Source organism: Sorex fumeus, unplaced genomic scaffold (assembly GCF_029834395.1).
Source record: "Sorex fumeus unplaced genomic scaffold, SorFum_2.1 ptg000092l, whole genome shotgun sequence".
NCBI classification, from domain to species: Eukaryota; Metazoa; Chordata; class Mammalia; order Eulipotyphla; family Soricidae; genus Sorex; species Sorex fumeus.
This window is the reverse complement of record NW_026606149.1, coordinates 5,747,911-5,766,647: the sequence shown is the minus strand read 5'-3', so window position 1 is coordinate 5,766,647 and position 18,737 is coordinate 5,747,911. Positions and strand designations below refer to the sequence as shown.

The window sequence follows — 18,737 nt, the reverse complement described above, 5'->3', positions numbered from 1 at the left end:
CTCCCACAGAGAAACAGGGAGGCTCCCTGTGGTGTGCGAGGGAGCTGATGTCCCTCTAGGTCCCACTGTGCAGCATTCGCCTGTGACTGAGTTGTCTCTTGTTTGTGGGGGAGGATGGGGGTCCTCAGTGCCACTTAAGGGGTCCAGGAATCCCTCCTGGCAATTCTCAGCCAGTGGGGCCTGCACTGTTATGTGCAAGAGCAGAAGGATGTGGTATTGCCCAGGCCTATCGTGCAGGAACCACCAGGCTTCCCTGTCATACTCGGAGGCCACAGGGCCATCTAACTGCTCCTGGGTGGGGGGTGGTCCAAGGTTGTACCTGCTGATTCACAGAACAGCCACGCAAAGCTGGGAATTGAACCGGGGTCAGGTTCAATGCAAGGGAAATGTCCTAACCCTCATGTACTATCATCACGACCCCAAGTTAGATCTCACACAAATCAGAAATAGTAAGGGAAGTGTTTGCCCGAGTTCCAAGGGGATTGTGAAAACACTGTTGAGTCTGAGAACTGACCAGGGGAATCCGATTCACAGCTGGTGGGTGAGATGAATAGGAGCTATGGCAGCGAAGGGCCATATTTTCCAGAAGGTTCCACAGCTTGCTCTATCTAAATTAGAGTTTCACTTAGAATGGCAATTGAAAAAAATAAAATGGAGTCACCGTGATTTACAAAGTTCTTCATGGCTGAATTTCAGGAGTATGATGCTCTAACACTCACTCCCTTCCCAGTGTCCATTGCTTCCACCAAATTTCCCAGTTTCCTTCCCCCACCCCAGCCGGTCTCTGTGACTTTACACCTTCCAGCAGGACTTCCTCTCCCAGAGTGACCACAGTGCACCTGTCCCCAGCCCTTGCCTTGTGCTGAGCTTTGCTGGAAGACCCGTTCTCAGACTCTTAGTTCCTGTTCCCTTGGGAATACACTCTCAAGGCTTCTGAACGACCAAAGATCTCCGTGGGTTATTATAATCGTAGCTTGCAGATCGCTACAGTTTTGTGCTTTTTCTTTTTGGAATCAAACCATCATTTATAAAGCTTGGACATGTTCCAAAAAGCCCAGGGATAACCCCAGAGGGTATCACTTAAAATTTGGGGTTTGTTGTTCCCTTTGAATCTTCTAACTCATCGATTCGATAATTGAGCTGTAAGATGTGAATTCCAGTTCTAAGATTTTACTCTATCTCATTGGCAGTTTAGTCATTGCTTTAGGGGGTGTTTGGGGGCCCATCTGGCTATGCTCGGGGGTTACTCCTGACTCTGTGCTTAGAGGCCACTCCTGGTGTTGCTTAGGGCACCTATGTGGTATTGGTCTTAGCCGTGTACTCTCTCGGACTCCAGCAGCTGACACTTCTGCTGGAGCTTTCCTCCTCCTTCTTCTTTCCTTTGTGGTTACTGTGACAACAGTGGGGAGGAGCATGAGGAAGTGAGGGAGTAACATGACTGCGGTGAGGGTGTCAGCATGTGGCAGTGCTAGGTTGACACTCTAGGCCTCAAGCCTACAAGCCAGGCACCTCGACCATGGAACCACGCCTGGAAGTCATGTTCAAATCCTTTACACATCATTTTTAAAAAGCAAATGATAATAAGCATAATGTGGTTTATAAAACTGTTAACAGCAGGGCTTCGTGCACTACCATTCCAGCTCACACCCTCGACCACTGTGTCCGGGTCTCCTGTTCCCTCCCCCTGTGCCAACACACACTATGTCCTCAGCTGTGGTTGGCTTCCTAATGAAGACCAGTTCTCAGATTCTGTTGCTTTTGGGCATTTGTTATTCCAAGTTTTTTTTTTTAATATCCCATATGAGAAAGATTATTCTAGATCTGATATTTACATGCTATTCTAATTCTTCTTCTTTTAAAAAAAACTTGTTTTAAAAATTGAGTGGGGGGCTGGAGCGATAGCATAGCGGGTAGGGTATTGGCCTTGCACACAGCCGACCCGGGTTCGATTCCCAGCATCCCATAAGGTCCCCTGAGCATCGCCAGGAGTGATTCTTGAGTGTGTGAGCCACTCAAGAATATGTTTTCAGGTACTTATACAATAACATTAGTTTAATTTTTTTATTTTTTAAAATAGAAATACAGACAGAAAGTGCTAATGTGTAATTTTGTTTTATTGACAGCACAGTCTCTTAACGGAGGTGAGATGTTAAGAGGCACATGTTAGGAGTGTCGCTCGCATCGCCAGGTGTGACCCAAAAAGCAAAAAAAAAAATGAGTGGGGTTTTGTGATTTACAGTTTCGTTAATGGTTTCTCATGCACATAACTAATTCCAACAGCACAGGCCCCACCTGCCTCACTCAAGGACCCCAGTACCTCTCGTCCCTTTTTAGTATCCCCTTCTCCCCATTCCAATTCTTTTTTTTGTTTGTTTTTGGGTCACACCCGGCAATGCATAGGGGTTACTTCTGGTTCTTCACTCAGGAATTATTCCTAGCAGTGCTCGGGGGGCCATATGGGATGCCAGGAATTGAACCCGGGTCTGCCTCCTGCAAGCAAATGCCCTACCTGCTGTGCTATTGCTCCAGCCCCTATTCGAATTCTTTACACACTATTCTAGTGTGACTCTCAAAAAGGGGTTCTGGGCCCACATCACCCGAATGTTGTGAAACATGTGAATTACGGGGCCCCGCTAGACCTTCCTGGTCAGGAACTCTGAAATGAGGGGCTTCACTGGGGGTCAAGCGCTTTCCTTGCAGGTAGCTGACCTAGGGTCCATCTTTGGCACCACATACGGTCCCCCAAGACCCACAAGCAGTCCTCCCTGGATGCAGAGCGAGAGTATGCCCTGGACACAGTTGCGTGTGACCCAAAACCCTAATAATAAAAACAACAATACAGAAAAGAATGCTGAGAAAAGGACAGGGTTCTGTGATCTGTGGTTTGACCAGCCCGAGATGGTTAAGATACAGTTCACGGGTGAGGATTGCAGCTGTGGAGTTTGGGGTGATTTGGTGTGAAGAGCACTGTCTCTTTTTTGTTGTTGTTGTTGTTTTCTTATTCAAATCACTTTATCCAAATGTTTGGCATGCTTTGTGAAAAAGTTTATAGTAACAAAAGAATAAAAATATGTTTTCAGGTACTTATACAATAACAGTAGTTTAATTTTTTGATTTTTTAAAATAGAAATACAGACAGAAAGTGCTAATGTGTAATTTTGTTTTATTGACAGCACAGTCTCTTAACGGAGGTGAGATGTTAAGAGGCACATGTTAAGAGTGTCGCTCCTTCTGCGAGTGTCTCCAGAGTGTGTTTGGACCAAGAGGCATGGCCTCCTTCCCACCTGGGCTCCTCTGAGGCCTGGCTGGGCCCCGGAATGCAAATGCTTCATAGCATCTGGGGATGTGGGCCCAGACACTGATCTATTGCTGGCGGGGACTCGCCACATCTCTGAGTCAGTGGGAAATAGAAGTGTTTGTGTGTGTTCCGTAAGCATGTTCTGTGCCTTTCTTTACAACAGTTGGTGGGTGTGCCCACATCGGGGGAAGACCAGGTCTGGGTGCAGAGGGGCTCCCTTTGGGCCTCAGATGGTCCCCTCCACTTTCCTTTTCAGATACCTTCAAGTCATTTTTGCTGATGCGCGTCTATCTTATTATCTTCAAACTGTCTTTATTAATAACAAGGGTGTTTTAGCCCAGATACTAGTTCATTTTGGGTTTCTCTATATATGTGGGTGCTGTCTGTCTGTCTGCCCTCCCAGTGTTCATCGATTTGCTCGAGCGGGCCCAGTAATGTCTCCATTTTTTGAGACTTGTTGTTACTGTGTTTGGCATATTGAATATATCACGGGTAGCTTGCCAGGCTTTGCAGTGCGGGTGAGATACTCTCGGTAGCTTGCCGGGCTCTCCGAGAGGGGTGGAGGAATCAAACCTGGCTCGGCTGGGCTGGCTGCGCACAAGGCAAATGCCCTACCACTATGCTATCGCTCCTAATTTTGATTATTTTTGAATAGCTTTATTGATCTAATTCATCTTATATTTGTTTTTGACCAGCTAAAGAGTCATTTTCCTTTCCAGAGATTGAAACTATTCACTTAATTTCTTCTAATGTTTGTAGGGAAAAAATAGATCTCTATACTATTCAGCTTTTATTCTTCTTCATTTTTTTTTTTTTTTTGCTTTTTGAGACACCTCTGGCTATGGTCAGGGGTTACTCCTGGCTCTGCACTCAGGTATTACTCCTGGTGGTGCTAGGGAAAGAATATAGGATACCAGGGATCGAATCTGGGTCAGCCCCGTGCAAGCAAACGCCTTTCCTGCTGTACTATTGTTCTGGCTCTATTCTTAACAGGAATCTATACAGTCCTGCCAAAAAAAAAAAAAAGGTAGTAAAATGCCTTTCTCAAGATAATGTCAATGAATTTTCCAATCTCCCCTTTGATTTTCTCACTGATTGCCTGCTGGGTTTAACCTTGACATCTTGGCATCTCCTAGATTCAAATGACTTCAGTATACCAAGCAGGAGCCTTTGATGGTTTATGACAAAGCAAACAAATTTCCGGTAGTTTGTCACTTATTATTTTTGCCTGATTTGCCTGACTTCTGCCTCAGGGGTGCTAGGGCCCTCCAGGGTCAGGGCACTTGGGAGGTGCACGGTGCTGCTCTGACCCATGACCCCGTGCATGTCAGGTATATGCTTTTGTCCTTTGAAGCTATGTCCTGGCCCAACTGTGGTAATGTGGTATATTTGTGGTAATGTGTCGGGAACTCAAAAAGATTCATTTCTTATTGGAGAAAAAATTTGATTTTTCCTTCTATCATATGATCTTGTATTTCATCCCCCCCCCCCCCTCCGCCCCCCTGCCCGGTTTTGGACCACACCCTGTGGTACTTAGGGCTTATTCTTGGCTCTGCACTCAGGAATCACTTCTTCTGGCATGCTTGGGGGACCATATGGGGTGCTGGGGATTCAACTTGAATTGGCTCCATGCAAGGCAAACCAGCCTTATGGGCTGTACTATCTCTTCAGCCCTAATCACAGTCTCCTTCTTATTTCAGATAAATTTAGCTTTCCTGTCCCTCATTCAGAGTGGACAAAAGTCATTCCTAGACCCTCCGTACCAAGAAAGTGTTTAAAATATCCATGTATTTCAAGGCCTCATAGTCACTGTCTAGATGAAGTTTCTTATAATTAAAAAATGTTTATTACATGACTTCATTTTTCCTTGCAAGGAAAGCTCACAAAGGGACAAGTGGAGGTAACGGTTCTACTCTGACTGTGTGAAAAATTGCAGCTAGTGTGTGTGGAGGAAGAAAACAGAGGGAAAGATAGAGGAAGCTAGAGAAAATCGTGTTGTTGTACTGGAATTCTGAACAAGTGCTATCGGGACATAGGCTTCAGCTTTCCTCTCCAGAGGAACAGGTTGGTGAGGCCCCGTGGCCCTTCCTGCAGGCGAGGAGTAGGACACAGCGCTTAGTCCTAAGTTCCCAGGAGCACGTCAGTGCAGTCTCTTCCTGCAGGAGGTCACGTGGGGCACCTTGTGGCCTGTGGCAGCTTCCGGCTTCTCCACTGCTCCTGTGACTGTTGCCTCACCTGCTTCTCTCCAATGACATTCTGTGATGTCATTGGAACTGTGCCCATTGTCCTCCCAGTACATGGCAGGTGGGGCCAAGCAGAGAAAGTCCAGGACCTGCCACTGCTGGACAACCAGGAAGCGTCATGACCATGTCTGAGTTCTGGACTACTTTTTTTTCCAGTTAAGTGCTGAGCGGAGTGACACCTTTCCACCCTGTATCTTTATTTGTTTTAAGTTTCGGACTCTCATGGCATAGAAACAATTTCTTAGAACTCTTCTTAGAAACATGTAGGTGACCCATGATTGTGCATCTCATTAATGCAAGCAGCCAACTTTATGTCTCTACAGTTCTGATTTCTACATCAGGTTTTGTGTGTGTGTGTGGGACCTCACGAGAATGAAGCAAAACCTACCCCCAGCCTTTCTTCTTTTATCCTGTTTCTCTTTAACTCCGAACCAAGCAATCAGTAAGAATCTCTGAAGTGTCAAATCATTAGAAGGCTCTAAAGAAATTTCCCTCTTATCTCACCCAATTATTTTTATTCGATTATTGGTTTTAAATGGTTAATCTGAGTTGATCTGTGTATCCTTTCCTTCCTCCCCCAGCCCTGTGTGTTTCTGCTTTTGGATGGATTCCTAATTCCATTCACCTCTTTTTTTCCTCCTAGGTAAAAATGATAGCCTGTACATCCTCATCGTGGCCGGAGGGACTGTTTTATTGTTGATGTTGATTATCATAATTACGTTAATCACCACGTTTTCCTTTAACAGGTGAGTATTTAGGGGTCCGCTTACAAATCTTGTGATACTGTTCACGCTGAGTCACTCTGATGGTGGTGGAGGAGAGGCATCTTGATCCAGGAGTTGGTCCAGCTGTGGTGACATATGTTCGGGAAGCTGCGCTTCCACAGCCAAGAGCAGTACCTGTGATACAGCGAGAAGCGAGAGAACACCCCTGAGGAGTTGGTAGGAGTTGGTTGTCTGCTCAGATCAGCAAACGCCCATGTGGAGTTCTGGCAGTCAGCTTCCTGCCTGATGCCTCTGCTCCTGCCTCTGTTTTCCTTATGCAAGGAAGACAGTTTGTAGGATGGTGTGTGTCTCTGTGTGTGTGTGTCTGTGTCTTTACCTGTGTCTGTGTGTACATGCGTGCATGCATGTGTCTGCACATGTGCACATGTGTGGGTGTGAAAGAGGGAGAGAGGAAGGGAGAAGAAGGGAAGGAGGGAGAGAAATCCATTCTGAGAAAGGGTGGAACAGTAGGACCTTCATTTATTCCTTCTTCAGAATGTTAGTGCAATCGTGGTGAGTGCAAGCTATAAAGAAGCACACGTTCTAAGAAGCTAACAAAAATACATTTAAATGGCGATACAGGTGATGTTTCTAAGTGAGTCAGAAAGAGCTTGGAAGGGGATCTCTGGGAGAGAGTATTTGGTCATTTGTCTGACCTTTCCTAAATTTCCAACTTTTTACATTCTCAGACCACACTTGGGAGTTCCCTAGAAAACTATTGTTGGACTCTCTCCCTTTGTCTAGCTTGTTCATGATCATCAGTCTACCAGCTCTATTGGGTGGGGATTTGTTGCAATATGGCTATAATCATTCTGGAATTACCGGAATTACTCCTTACACCATGCTTTTCCTGAAGTTTTGTCTTCTTAAGGATGAGACCCAAATTCAGATATCTGTCTGCGTTTTGCGTTTCTGACACATCCGAGGCGCTGATGTGTCTGCGGCTTGATCGAACCTTTCCATTTCTACTTTTTTACCCCCTGCAAAACGGCCACACACACATTCTCAAGTGTGCCTGCTTTACTAGGAGGGTTTCCATTGGGTTTTCTCATCTTAACTCAGTCATATGCATTCCCTCATCTGGGGGTATCAGAAACTATAAAAACCAGCTCCCAGAACCTTATTATGACATCTTATTATGACATCTTATTATCTCATTCCTACTTTGGACAAACTGGCAGGCTACCGAATGTAGCCTGCCCACACGGCAGAGTCTGGCAAACTCCCCGTGGCGTACCCAATATGCCAAATACCAGTAACAATGATGGGTCTCATTCTCCTAAAGAGCCTTGAATATAACCTCAGGGCCAGGATGAAGGAGACGTTACTGGGGCCTGCTCGAGGCAATCGACGAATAACAGGGGGTATTAGTCACGCTCATATCTCCACAGCCTTGGGGGACTCTTGCTTCTGCTCACCTGGTTTTAGAAATTCTCTCCAACCCACTGGCCTGCTGTCAGCTGTCTTCTCTTAAACCCATCAAATGCTCCTGATTCATCTTCTCACAGATAGACTTTTTTTTTTAAGTGAAACTCCATTTGGTACAGTTGTTGACCTCACAAATTTTTGTGCTTGGCTTTCACTTATACAATGATTGAGTACCGATCCCTCCACCGGTGCCCATTCCCCACCTCCAATGCTCCCAGCATCCCTCCCACCTCCCCACCTCCCCCATCCCACCCCACCCCTGTGGCAGGGCATTCCCTTTTGTTTTCTCTCTCCTTTTGGGTGCTGTGGTTTGAAAATGAGGCATTGAGTGGCTATCATGTTCGATCTATAGTCTATTTTCAGCATGCATCTCTCATCCTGGGAGGGTCCTCCCAACAACCTTTACTTGGTGTTCCCCTCTCTATCTGAGCTGCCTTCTCCCTCAACTTGTGCGGCTGACCTCCAAGTCATGGAGTGAACCTCCTGGTACTTATCTCGGCCATTCTTGGGTGTTAGTCTCCCAATTTCAGATAGACTTTTATTTAAGGACTTCCTCGGTCATTTCGAACCCATCGACCCCAGAAGAATGTTGATGGTCATTCACCCCATCATCAGAGCTATTCTAGGTGATGCCTGTTCTGGATTCAGCCTAATGTTCATTCCTACTTTTCTACTTTCTATGTTCCTTGCATCTCATGGGAAATGTTGTAGCTAAACCATTGCTCTGGGAGCACACCTGCCCTTTCCCCATTTGGTAAGCAAACAAACGCTTTCCCCAAGATTCCAAGTCTTCCTTCAAGGTATGGGTCACCTGTCCACTCTGAGCAGCTGTTCCCATTTCCTCTCCCTGAAGAGACAGTCTGTCACCGTCAGCATCACAGCAAGCTGCTCGCCGCTTCCATCTCCTCCTGCTCTCTAGTTTCAGCCTCTGCAGCCTTGTTGTCCCATATGTTCAGAACGTCAGGTCGTGTTTGCTTCACTCATTAACGTTAGCATTTCACATTCATCTTTCCAAATAACGGATGTTCAGTAAGCGCTTGTTCTAATTGAGTGAAATGGGAAATTGCCCTTTGTCCTTTCTTGCTCTCAGAGATGGCATCCCCATCTTCCCCAGGGTCAAAAATGAGCAAATTGATGGACATAACCTAGGACATTAGTGCCACTCAGGAGTGCTCTCCTGTTTCACAGCGGTTGCTAAGCAATGTGACTGGAGCAGGTGCGACAGCGGGAGCATCCAGGAGTGGGGGCACAGCAGAGAGAGAGGGAGAGAGGAGAGAGGGAGGAAGGGACGGAGAAGAGATAGAGAGACACACAGAGAGACACTGAGACAGAGAGAGAGAGTAAGAGAGAGAGAGAGGGAGAGAAAGGGAGAGAGGGAGGGAGTTCAGGAGGGAGGGAGAGAAGGAGAGAGAAAGAGAGAAAGGGAGAGAGGGAGGGAGGTAAGGAGGGAGGGAGAGAGGAGAGAGAGAGAGAGAGAGAGAGAGAGAGAGAGAGAGAGAGAGAGAGAAGCTCTGAAGGGGAGCATGTTGGAACTGGCTTTCCGAAAATGCATCACTCTTACATGAAGAGCTAGGATGAACTGTAGACTTAATTTTTTATCCCCCTTGGTTAAATGTGATATAAAGGATGAGTGGAATTGAAATCATACCAAGCTTGTTTTTCTCTTGATCCCAGCATCTGTAGTGATCTGTAGTGGTTATTTTATTTAAAAAAAATGTCCCCAGGACTTAAACAATGAACTTCTGAACTCCGTTTTCGAGCTAGTTGACAAGGAGGCTTTGATGGACCAACTTAGGTAGAAGCCCAGATGAACCTGTATGCTGAGTGAGACCGAGGTCTTGCCCATGTTCAGGGTTTAGGACTCCACATCTGGACTCTTGCTCAGCAATCAGTTGGTAGTTTACTGGGTTAGGAACCAAAGGGTGACATTTACTATGTGGAGCCTCCTGAGGAGAGCGAAGGAGGGCTCTAGTCTCTGAGGGAGAAAGCCCCAGATTGAGTGAGGAAAGCATTGGGCACTTGTTTCCATGTATGTTCTCAGCTTCGAGTTTCCTAACAAGTGGACTCTGAATTAGGGCCAGGATGAAGGAGACGTTACTGGGGCCTGCTCGAGGCAATAGACGAATAACAGGGGGTATTAGTTACGCTGAATTAGACTTGGGTATCTCTCAGTTTCAGTGCTAAAAATCTCATCCTGGGGAAATGCTCTAAAAATAAGCAAAGTGCATTAATTGGTCAATCTAGAACAAGCCATAATATGTATGCTGTCTTTATTTTGCAGAAAACATTGAACTTTAGAGATGCAAATCAATAGAGCACAAGATAAAGACAGAGCAGCTGATGCCAAGTTATGTTTCTTCTTCGTTATGTTGTAGATTCTAGACCTGTGATCCTTACACAACTGAGAACGTATTTAGGACAGCTAACCCTATGATTATGAGTAGAATCTTTGCGAATTACAAAAAAGCTCAAAAGTCAGAGATTTGTGTTTTATTTGTGTACTGATTATTATTTATATTTTTGTTTGTTCTTTGCCTACACCTAGCGATGCTCAGGGATTCCTCATGGGCTTTGTGCTGATACACAAAGGAATTATTCCAGGTGGTTCTCAGGGGACCATCTAGGATGCTGGGGATTGAATCTGGGTTGGCTGCATGCAACTTTTCTCTTTATGCCTCAGTTCCCCTCTTCAATATGGAGTTTTTAATGAAAGCAATCCATTCAGGTGGAGGGTTTTTTTTTTTTATAAAGTTTAGTATCACAATCATCCAAGAAGTTATGTACTGTTGGTGTTTAAAAAGAAATTGGAATAGAGAGAAATTTCTAAAACATTTGGAGCAGGTAGTAAGCTGTCTATGTCATAATCTACTATGAGCCAATCTTTAGTAAAATGACTGAGATCAGTTACTAATGCACACAGACTGAATATGCAGTTGGTTGCTTTTAGCTCATTAGTGAAGTTAAGGACAATGAAAAAGAGGCTCAGTCAATGGAATTTGGGTTAGTGTGTCAAAAACAGTATGAATGCTACTTTGTAAGGACCGTGATCGAGTACAGGAGAACTCAAGTACATTTAAAATAACCAAGTGCTGGTTTGTAGTTCCTAATATTATACTGAATGTTTTTCTAGAAGACGACGACAAAACAGAATTTTATTTGAGAAGTCCTGGGATACACAAAATAAGGTAAGTTTCCCCACAATTATAGTTTATTCTTTCTGTGCATTATCACGGAAATAATTGAATGTTATATGTTTTACATAGTTTATATATATAGTTTGCAATATATTTTTTTCATTCTCCTTTCAATAACCTAGTCATACAGTTGCCTCTAGTTCAGTCTCTTTCTCTGTTTTGTTTTGTGTGGGGGCCACACCCAGCTGTGCTCAGGGCTTATTCCTAGCTCTGCACTCAGGGTTCACTTCTGTTGGAGTTCAGGGAACCATATGGGGCTGCCAGAGATAGAACCTGAGTTGGTTGCATGCAAGGCAAGTTCCCTACCCATTGTACTATCTCTACAATCCACACAGTATCAGCTTTTTGATAAAGCAATTAGTTTTGAATTATCCTCCTATTAATCAAATCTTTTGAAACTTGGTTCTGCATAAATATGGATAAGCAAGCAATTTTGTTGACATAATAGCAGTCAACATTATATATTCCTGAAGTCTACAGTTTTCCAGGCTTGGGAAAACAAAAATACCTCCATGCCAAGAGGTTTTTTAAAATAAATCTTGCAGCTGGAGAGAGAGTATAGGGGTAAAGCATTTATCTAACACATGGCCAGCCCCAGTTTAATCCTTGGCACTCCATATGGTCCTTGGAGCACTGCAGGGGATAATCCCTAAGCACTTCCCCAGGAGTAAGCCTTGCACAGCACTGGGTGTGGCCTGCAAACAAAACCCAAAATCCCAAACCAGAAACACACGCACACACAAACATATAAAAGCCCAGAACTATTCTATCCTAGTGCTGGAGGCTTGTGTCCAAGCTTCAGGTCTCAGCAAGATCAGCCCTTCCTTGGGGGTCTTCGTTTGTTCACGATCACGATCATCCTGTTGTTCGTCGATTGCCTCGAGCAGGCACCAGTAACATCTCCTTCGTTCTAGCCCTGAGATTTTAAAAAGTGCCATATTCAAGGCTCTTTCAGGGTTAGGAGAATGAGACTCATCGTTGTTACTGGTATTTGGCATATTGGGTACGCCACGGGGAGTTTGCCAGACTTTGCCGTGGGGCAGGTTACATTCGGTAGCCTGCCAGGTTGTCCAAAGTAAAGGTAAAGGTAAAGGTAAAGGCCCTCCCGTTGATCGTCGATTTGCTCGAGCGGGCCCAGTAACGTCTCCATTGGAGACTTTGTTGTTACTGTGTCTGGCATATCGAATACTCTCGGTAGCTTGCCGGGCTCTCCGAGAGGGGCGGAGGAATCGAACTCGGGTCGGCCATGTTGGCCGTTTGTAAGGCGAACGCCCTACCCGCTGTGCTATCGCTCCAGCCCAAAGTAAGAATGAGGAAATAAGATGTCTCATTTGTGGCCGCAGGCTTCCGGGAGCTGGGTTTTATAGTCTCTGGGTCTTGGCCATTAATGGGATTACATGGTGCATGGGGGGGGGGGTGGGAGGGGAGGAGGAGAGCAGTTGGTGGGTGTGACCCCTGTCTACTGGAAAATGGAGGATCTGGGTGGAGGATGCTCAGCCTCGATCCGAGTAGGCTTGGAGATCTCAGCCCCAGGACCTACGTGCCTTTGTTCCTCTGCCGGTACCTTCATGTGTGTGGAGAGTGGTCTCAGCATGGTTGTAGTTGGTTCTGGAGGTCTTCAGCTGCCAGGGTTCTGCTCGGGGAGGGGAGGGAAACTCAACCCATCCCCCTCCAAGGGGCCCCGGCAAGGACAGCCAGGCGCGGGGGCAGGAGACTCTGCGCTGTTCTCTTCTGGGAGCTGGGTTTTATAGTCTCTGGGTCTTGTTCATTGTTTTATTTATTTATTTATTTATTTATTTTTTCCAGCCTCTGGAAGGGGCTGGACGTTCTTGGATTTGGTTAGGTGACTCTATATTCTCCCATATTCGCCTTGGTTCTCCCGTGGCAATACCTCCCCAGTGTATGTGTGTGTGGCTTCCCTTTTAAAAGGGTGCGCGTGTGTGCGTGTGTGTGTGTGTGTGTGTGTGTGTGTGTGTTTGAGGGACCTTCCCACGAGGTACCTGACCTGAAAATGGTCTGTGTGGCTCAGTGCTCTGACATGGCCCTACAATGCTGCTGGAGTTCAGAGCGGCAGGAAGATCGTGAGAGCTACCCCCTTGTCTGGGAGGAGGTTGCCATGTGCTCTAGGCATGTGCTCCAGCCTCTGAGCACTTTCTGGGCACCTCACACCAGTCAGTTTGGGTCGAATGGTCCAACTCCTCTGGACTATGTCAACAACAAACCTCTTGTGAGGAGTTTTCCAGAGAAGGACATTTGGAGGACACACTTCTGGTCCTACGTTGGAAAAAAAGAATTCGTGTCCTAAATTTAGAATGGGGATTCAATTAAAACCTAAAACTCAAAACATAGCAAACAGGTGGATACAATGCATGGCATCGGTGATCATGATGACATTTGAACTAATTTATTAATGAGAGGAAGCTCCCATCCTAGAGCCCCAGCGCTTCCTGATGAGCTGTGGAGTCTGATGAATTGGAGCACCTCTCCCCAGACTCTCTCTACCTTGCATCTGTTCCTAATTGTTTAATTGAAAAAGTAGAATATTTCCTCTGGCTTTGCAGATATGAGGGATGATTATTCCCAGGTCCAGTGTGTCTCCACTGTAGGGAAGAGAGTCTTTTGAATACCTATTGTTCTGTTTAAAAGGTTTAAAAAATTAAAATATGTCCCTCAGTGTAATCTAACATTACATCCATCTCTCCAAGTATCTGCAGTTGAAATCACATAGTCTAAACCTCCGGTACAAAAAAATGTTTGACAATTCAATATGTGTGCCTTAGACTACTTAAATATCTCAGTGTAACTTGTGTGTGTTTTTTTTATTAAGAAGTTACTCTTTGATAAACAATCCCTCCACTAATAATGCATTGCTTTCTTTTTTTAAAAAAAATTTTATTAGTTAAACACCATGAGCTACAGTTGTAGATTTACAAATTTTTGTGCTTGGGTTTCGATTATACAATGATCCTGTACCCATCCCTCCACCAGTGCCCATTTTCCACCACCATGGGTCCCAGTATCCCTCCCACACCCATCCTCCCCCATCCTACCCTGCCTCTGTGGCAGGGCATTCCCTTTTGTTCTTTCTCCAATGCGTTGCTTTCTATTTGGAACCAAATGCCAGGAGTTTGGGCTTATTTTGTCTTTCTCTCCAGTAGCTTGGGCTGGAATGATAGCGCAGTGGGTAGAGCATTTGCCTTTCACATGGCCAACCTGGGTTCGATTCCTCTGTCCCTCTTGGAAAGCCCAGCAAGCCACCAAGAGTATCGCGCCTGTGCAGCAGAGCCTGGCAAGATTCCCGTGGTATATTCGATATGCTAAAAACAGTAACAACAAGTCTCACAATGGAGACATTACTGGTGCCCACTCAAGCAAAAGATGAACAATAGGAGGACAGTGCTCCAGTGCTCCAGTGCTCCAGAACCCTGGCAGTCAAACATCACTGTTCCATATCCAAGTACTAATTCCCTTTCTAGTCCATAACTGTTGTCTACTCAAGCTTATCTAAGGCAGAATTTATTGCTGAGAACTTCAGATGAGAAAAGGAATTCCTGGAACTTCCTACCTCCGTTATTTAACCTTTTCAGACTTTTGTAGAATAAAATTTGAAGGATGGTAAGAAGGTTAGGTGGTAAATTGGACTGTTGGGCTGTGAAATATAAAGTTGTCAGACCAACTCACTTCTTTTTTAAAACAAGGTAACTAAGAAACTTTGGCTCTTGAATTTTCATCTTGAAAATAGCAACACTAAACTTTGAAATTTCACAAAGAACCTTCCTCCATCTCTCTCCTGCTTATGTCTTTTCAGCTATACAAACACGTGACAGTGCGGATTTTATTAAAAAAGAAGAGACCAGCGATTGTTTAGTATCATCATGAAGGGGAATGTGATTGTCTTAGTAATTTTTTCCATTTGGTCCAATTGCTTATTTTTAAGTTAGGACCTTTTTAAAAAAGTTTAACTTTTAACATATTTATTAAGACATCCATTAAAAAATTAATGGGAACGAAGCATGGGAAAATATTGTAACAGGATTTTAATATAAAAATGATAATAATTTTTAATGATAAAAACAAGGGTCAGGATGAATGGTTCATGGTTGGAAGCCTGCCAAAAGGGCCAGGGGAGAGGGTGGTTGGGACAGAGAAGGGACCATTATGACAATAATAGTTGGAAGAGATTGCTTTGGATTGGAGATGTGTGCTTAAGTGGGCAAACAACCAAACATGATGGCCTTTCAAGTATCTGTACTGCAAACGATAATGCCCAAGAAGAAGGAGAGTGAGGGAGAGGGAGAGAGAGAGGGAGAGAGAGAGAGAGAGAGAGAGAGAGAGAGAGAGAGAGAGAGAGAGAGAGAGAGAGAGAGAGAAAGAAAAAAGGAAGAAAGAAAAGAGAAAGGAAATAGAGAGAGAAAGAGAGAAAGGAAGGAAGGGAGGGAGGGAGGGAGGGAAAGAAAAGTCTCTAGTATTGGGGGGGGTGTGGCAGGAGGGATATGGGGGGATATTGGTGGTAGAAATTGTACACTGATGGAAGGATGGACGTTGGAACATCGTATTACTGAAGATCATGAAAGCTTTGTAACTATATTATGGTGACACAGTGACTCAATAAAAAATAAAATAAAATTTTTCTGGGGCTGGAGCAATAGCACAGCGGGTTGGGCGTCTGCCTTGCACCCGGTCGATCCAGGTTCGATTCCCAGCATCCCATATGGTCCCCTGAGCACTGCCAGGAGTGATTCCTGAGTGCAGAGCCAGGAGTAACCCCTGTGCATCACCGGGTGTGACCCAAAAAGCAAAAAAAAAAAAATTACAAAAGCCTAGCATTGGGAGAGGGAATTTTGTACCTAAACATGCAATTCATTGCACAAGATAGCAACAGGTCATTGAATAGAACTTTTACATTTTTCTCTGCAAATCAAGTCTATGATTCCTTTTTTTTTCTTTTTGGGTCATACCCAGCGATGCTCAGGGGTTACTCCTGGCTTTGCACTCAGAAATTACTCCTGGTGGTGCTCAGGGGACCATATGGGATGCTGGGAATCAAATCCAGGTCGGTTGTATGCAAGGCAAACGCCCTACCCACTGTGCTATCACTCCAGCCCCCATGTCTATGATTTCTTTACATAAGTTTAATACAATGACAAGAATGTTTGATGAAGTATATTGTAATAGGTCAAACTATATTGTAGTTGAATTAAAAGAAGAGTTATTTTTTGGCTGTCTATTAGCTGCGGAAATTCAGTGAACTGCTAATTGATATCGTCTATTTTTCTAGGCAACCAATAACTACCGAAGTCCCATCTCAACCAATCAACTGCTGGATGGTGCGAAAGAGGATGTTTATGTCAACTTCCCAACCTTCTCTCGTAGACCGAAGACTAGAGTCTAAGCTTTCCCCGTGATCTAGGCAAAATAATAATGATCATGTTACATGGATCTTTATATAACTTTTTTCCACCTTTATTGTGTATATTGAATACTGGTTGATGAATTTATTTCATTTGATAGTAATAAATACTGAATTGCCTAGACAAAATTCTGAGCAGAAATATTTCCCCAAGCTGACCCTAATTGGCTGATATATAAGAAAAAACTTACTTGATAATGGAAGAGAATGATGCCGGGGAACTTAAGCTTTGGACCCAGGTTACTAATGAGGGTTTATTACTTGTTGTTTGGGAGCCAGAATCATAGCACAGTGAGTAAGCAGCTCAATTTGCTCACGACTGACCCTGGTTCAATCCCCAGAAGCCCAGATGGTTTCCTGAGCCTCTTAGGAGTGTTTTCTGAGCAAGGAGCCAGAAATAAGTTTGGAGAACCACTGGATATGGGCCAAAAATGTTAAACACACACACACACACACACACACACACACACACACAATCTTGTCTCTGTAAATGTCTGGAAAAGGGAATGACATAAACCAGATTCTGATTCCCCTTCGTGGTGCTGACCCTGTTTACTGGGTTTGAACTCTTTATTCAGGATTTTTTCCCCTGGGCAATTGCAAGATTGTGACTATGCCTCTTGGAATTTCATAATTCTTGAATCTGAGAGAGATTTGATCTTCTTAGAGATCCAAAACATTTGGTTATTTACTCATCATTCAACAGGCATTTGGGTCAGAAAGGAGAAAATGGTTTAATTAAAGATTCCTCTTTACAGGGCAGACGGGGGCCAAAGTGTGTCACTGGGACATTGGCCATCTCCTCTGATCTAGAGAAGGGAATGGGACACTGGGGATTCTGCTAACAATGGTTAACTGCAATGCTAATGATGTCAGACATCTCTCCAGTTAGTGCATAGAACTATGTGGGCAGATCAAAATTATCCCTCTTTCTTCTAGAATCTGCTATATCAGCATAGTCCAGACATGCACTTGTGTGGTAGAATAAATGAGTGGTCAAAAGAGAAAAGAAAGGGAAATCTTCTCCCTTCCCATTCTCAAGTAAATTTTCTGATTTAATGTAGAATTCTTGTCACACTCCCTGAACTTACCGTTGAGCAATTGTAGCAGGTAGTCTGACAGTAACTTAATGCTTTTGGTACTTATTTTTAATATATAAATTTTCCCAGAAAAGTTGCCCATGCAGGCATGATTAGTATTAAAAAATAACACTGATGTGGAATCTGTGGGAAAGGAATAAAGTATGATATGGGGAAACTCATGTTCCATTTACCAAAGAAAATGCCAAGTAGGGATTTGAGAGTTCACCCAGGAGTCATAGAGTGTTTTAGGGCGGTAGTGTACAAAAGGAAAAAAGGAGAAAGTGGGGGTATACAGGAAGGAGGAAAAGGATTGGAGAAGTTTGGAGGGAAATTTCTCTTGCCTCAAAGTTTGGCCAAGGACACCCTGGTCCAAGCAACTGGGTGCCAGGCCTGAACTGTCCAAATGGCAAAGGAGAAAAAAGTACTTGTGACCCCCATAAGCATCGTGGACATCCTGAAACTACAGTTTAGTCATTACCTAACAGTGATCATTCATGTTGCAAATGTCCCCGACTCACCTCCGAAAGGAGGGTCTCAAAAACCTACACGTTAGTCTCAAAGTTGTGGGCGTCTTCTGATAACCTTAAGTGAACCCAAACCAAATCCTTACACCTTCTGGACAGGTTCTAAGCTATGCTTTATATGTTTAAGCCAGTGAGTATTTTATGATTTTAGTGTTAAATGTCAATCGAGTTCGATTCCTCCGCACCTCTCGCCCGCACGGCAGAGCCTGGCAAGCTCCTCGTGACGTACTCAATATGCCAAACACAGTAACAACAAGTCTCGTGATGGAGACGTTACTGGGCCCGCTCGAGCAAAATCGATGAACAACGGGAAGACTGTGACCGTGTGAGTGTTAAATGTCATGTATGTAAACCACAGGTTTTTCTGTGAATTATAGTCACTGTGAACTGCTCATGTTCGAGAAGGGGAAAAAATGAAAACCATTTCCCATCTTTACATGAAAATAGAGTTAGCTCTAATTTTATGGCTTGCTTAAAGATTTTTATATATAGATCCACGAAGTGCTTCCAGAACTGCATTGGTGTAATGAAGCTGGAGAGTTTCCGAAGTGCCATCTGCTACTTTATTAACGCCGTCAGATCTGTGAAGAATTTGGTGGCTGAATCTATTAGTTTGCACGACAAAGCAAGAGGTAGCATTTGAGAGATAAAAAAATTTGTTTCTTCAAATTTAAAGATAGCCAAAATATTATTTCCTTGGAAGATTCCGATAACAAAATTAATGAAAAACTTAGGTGGAAGGAAAATATTTCTCCTGGCGTGATGTGGGGAAACACATGTTCCATGTACCAAAG

At 44.3% G+C, this 18,737-nt stretch overlaps 1 protein-coding gene across 2 annotated transcripts in view; it reads left to right on the top strand.

Annotated features, from left to right (window-relative positions):
• Nucleotides 1-16,375, top strand: part of CD226 (CD226 molecule) — an 87,527-nt gene extending 71,152 nt beyond the window's left edge. Inside the window, exons 4-6 of one of the 2 annotated variants that reach the window (XM_056131542.1) lie at nt 6,185-6,287; nt 10,867-10,918; nt 16,206-16,375. In XM_056131542.1, coding sequence (XP_055987517.1) covers nt 6,185-6,287; nt 10,867-10,918; nt 16,206-16,319 — 269 coding nt within the window. In that variant the 3' untranslated portion in view covers nt 16,320-16,375. Of the gene's footprint in view, nt 1-6,184; nt 6,288-10,863; nt 10,919-16,205 lie in introns of both variants that reach the window. The other variant, XM_056131541.1, reaches the window with a different exon arrangement.
• The last annotated feature ends 2,362 nt before the right edge of the window (nt 16,376-18,737 follow it).